We start from the raw sequence: 1,372 nt of genomic DNA, 5'->3' as shown, positions 1-1,372 counted from the left end.
TCCAAAAGGTGTCTGTGCTCTGTGGAACCACAGAACATAACAGGTGTCTTGAAATTTCTCCTCCTGGGACTCTCAGATGATCCAGAACTGCAGCCTCTAATTTTTGGGCTCTTCCTGTCCATGTACCTGCTCACCATGCTGGGGAATCTGCTCATCATCCTGGCTGTCAGCTCTGACTCCCACCTCCACACCCCCATGTACTTCTTCCTCTCCATCCTGTCCATGGCTGACATTGGTTTTACATCTACCACCATCCCCAAGATGATTTTAGACATCCAGACTCACAGTGGAGACATCTCCTATGCCGGCTGCCTGATTCAATTGTCTTTTTTTAATCTCTTTGGATGTCTGGACAGTACACTCCTCACTGTGATGGCCTATGACCGATTTGTAGCTATTTGTTACCCCCTGCACTACCCGGTCATCATGAACATGCGCTTCTGCAGCCTGCTGGTTCTCATGTCCTTTTTGATCAGCCTTTTGGACTCTCAGATGCACTGCTTGTTGATGTCACAACTTGCCTTTTGCACAAATGTGGAAATTCCTCACTTCTTCTGTGACCCTCCTCAACTCCTCAAGCTGGCCTGTAATGATACCTCCACCAATAACATATTAATCTATATTTTTGTTGCCATCTTTGGTGGAATTCCACTCTCAGGGATCGTTTTCTCTTACTATAAAATTGTTTCCTCCATTCTGAGAGTCCCATCATCAAGTGGGAAGTATAAAGCCTTCGTTACCTGTGGTTCTCATCTGTCAGTTGTTTGCTTATTTTATGGAACAGGCCTTGGGGTGTACCTTAGTTCGACTGTTTCACATTCTCTCAAGACAGGTGCAGTGGCCTCAGTGGTGTATACGACAGTCACCCCCATGCTGAACCCCTTCATCTACAGTCTGAGGAACAGGGACATCAAGAAAGCCCTGCAGAGTCTCCTCAACAGAACAGCCTAGTCTCAATACTCCCTTCCCTCCATACTGTGGTTAGTAGATTAGAAATTTCTGCGAAACCAAACATCTGGGATAGGTAAACATGCCTCTTTTGGCACACAAGTTTTCTATCTCATGGTTTTCATTTCTTTTGATCAATTATATCTGAAAGTTCTTCTTTGATGGGATTAAGGGACTATTCTGTGATCCTATGTATGTCAAAATCGCTGTACAATTGAGTTTAATTACAACTGGAATAGTATGTATTTGTCGCTTGTCACCCAGGCATCCTGTAGAAATTTACATCTCTCTTTTGAATACATGGCTATATATGATTCTCAATCATGTTCACCATTCATGCCTATTTTCCATAAAACTTTGGCTTTGTTCAAATTCAGATTGTGTGAGAGAATTTGTGTCACTGGTCCTCAATCTACGCTTCCTA

At 43.4% G+C, this 1,372-nt stretch overlaps 1 protein-coding gene across 1 annotated transcript; it reads left to right on the top strand.

Annotated features, from left to right (window-relative positions):
* LOC105309490 (olfactory receptor 18-like) lies at positions 1-951 on the top strand. The gene has a single exon (XM_023526229.1). It carries the CDS (start codon positions 121-123, stop codon positions 949-951), a length of 831 nt encoding a protein of 276 aa, XP_023381997.1. The 5' UTR covers positions 1-120.
* Positions 952-1,372: the final 421 nt, after the last annotated feature.

Source organism: Pteropus vampyrus, unplaced genomic scaffold (assembly GCF_000151845.1).
Source record: "Pteropus vampyrus isolate Shadow unplaced genomic scaffold, Pvam_2.0 Scaffold749, whole genome shotgun sequence".
NCBI classification, from domain to species: domain Eukaryota; kingdom Metazoa; phylum Chordata; class Mammalia; order Chiroptera; family Pteropodidae; genus Pteropus; species Pteropus vampyrus.
The sequence above is the reverse complement of the archived record's forward strand: the minus strand, read 5'-3'. Positions and strand labels throughout refer to the sequence as shown.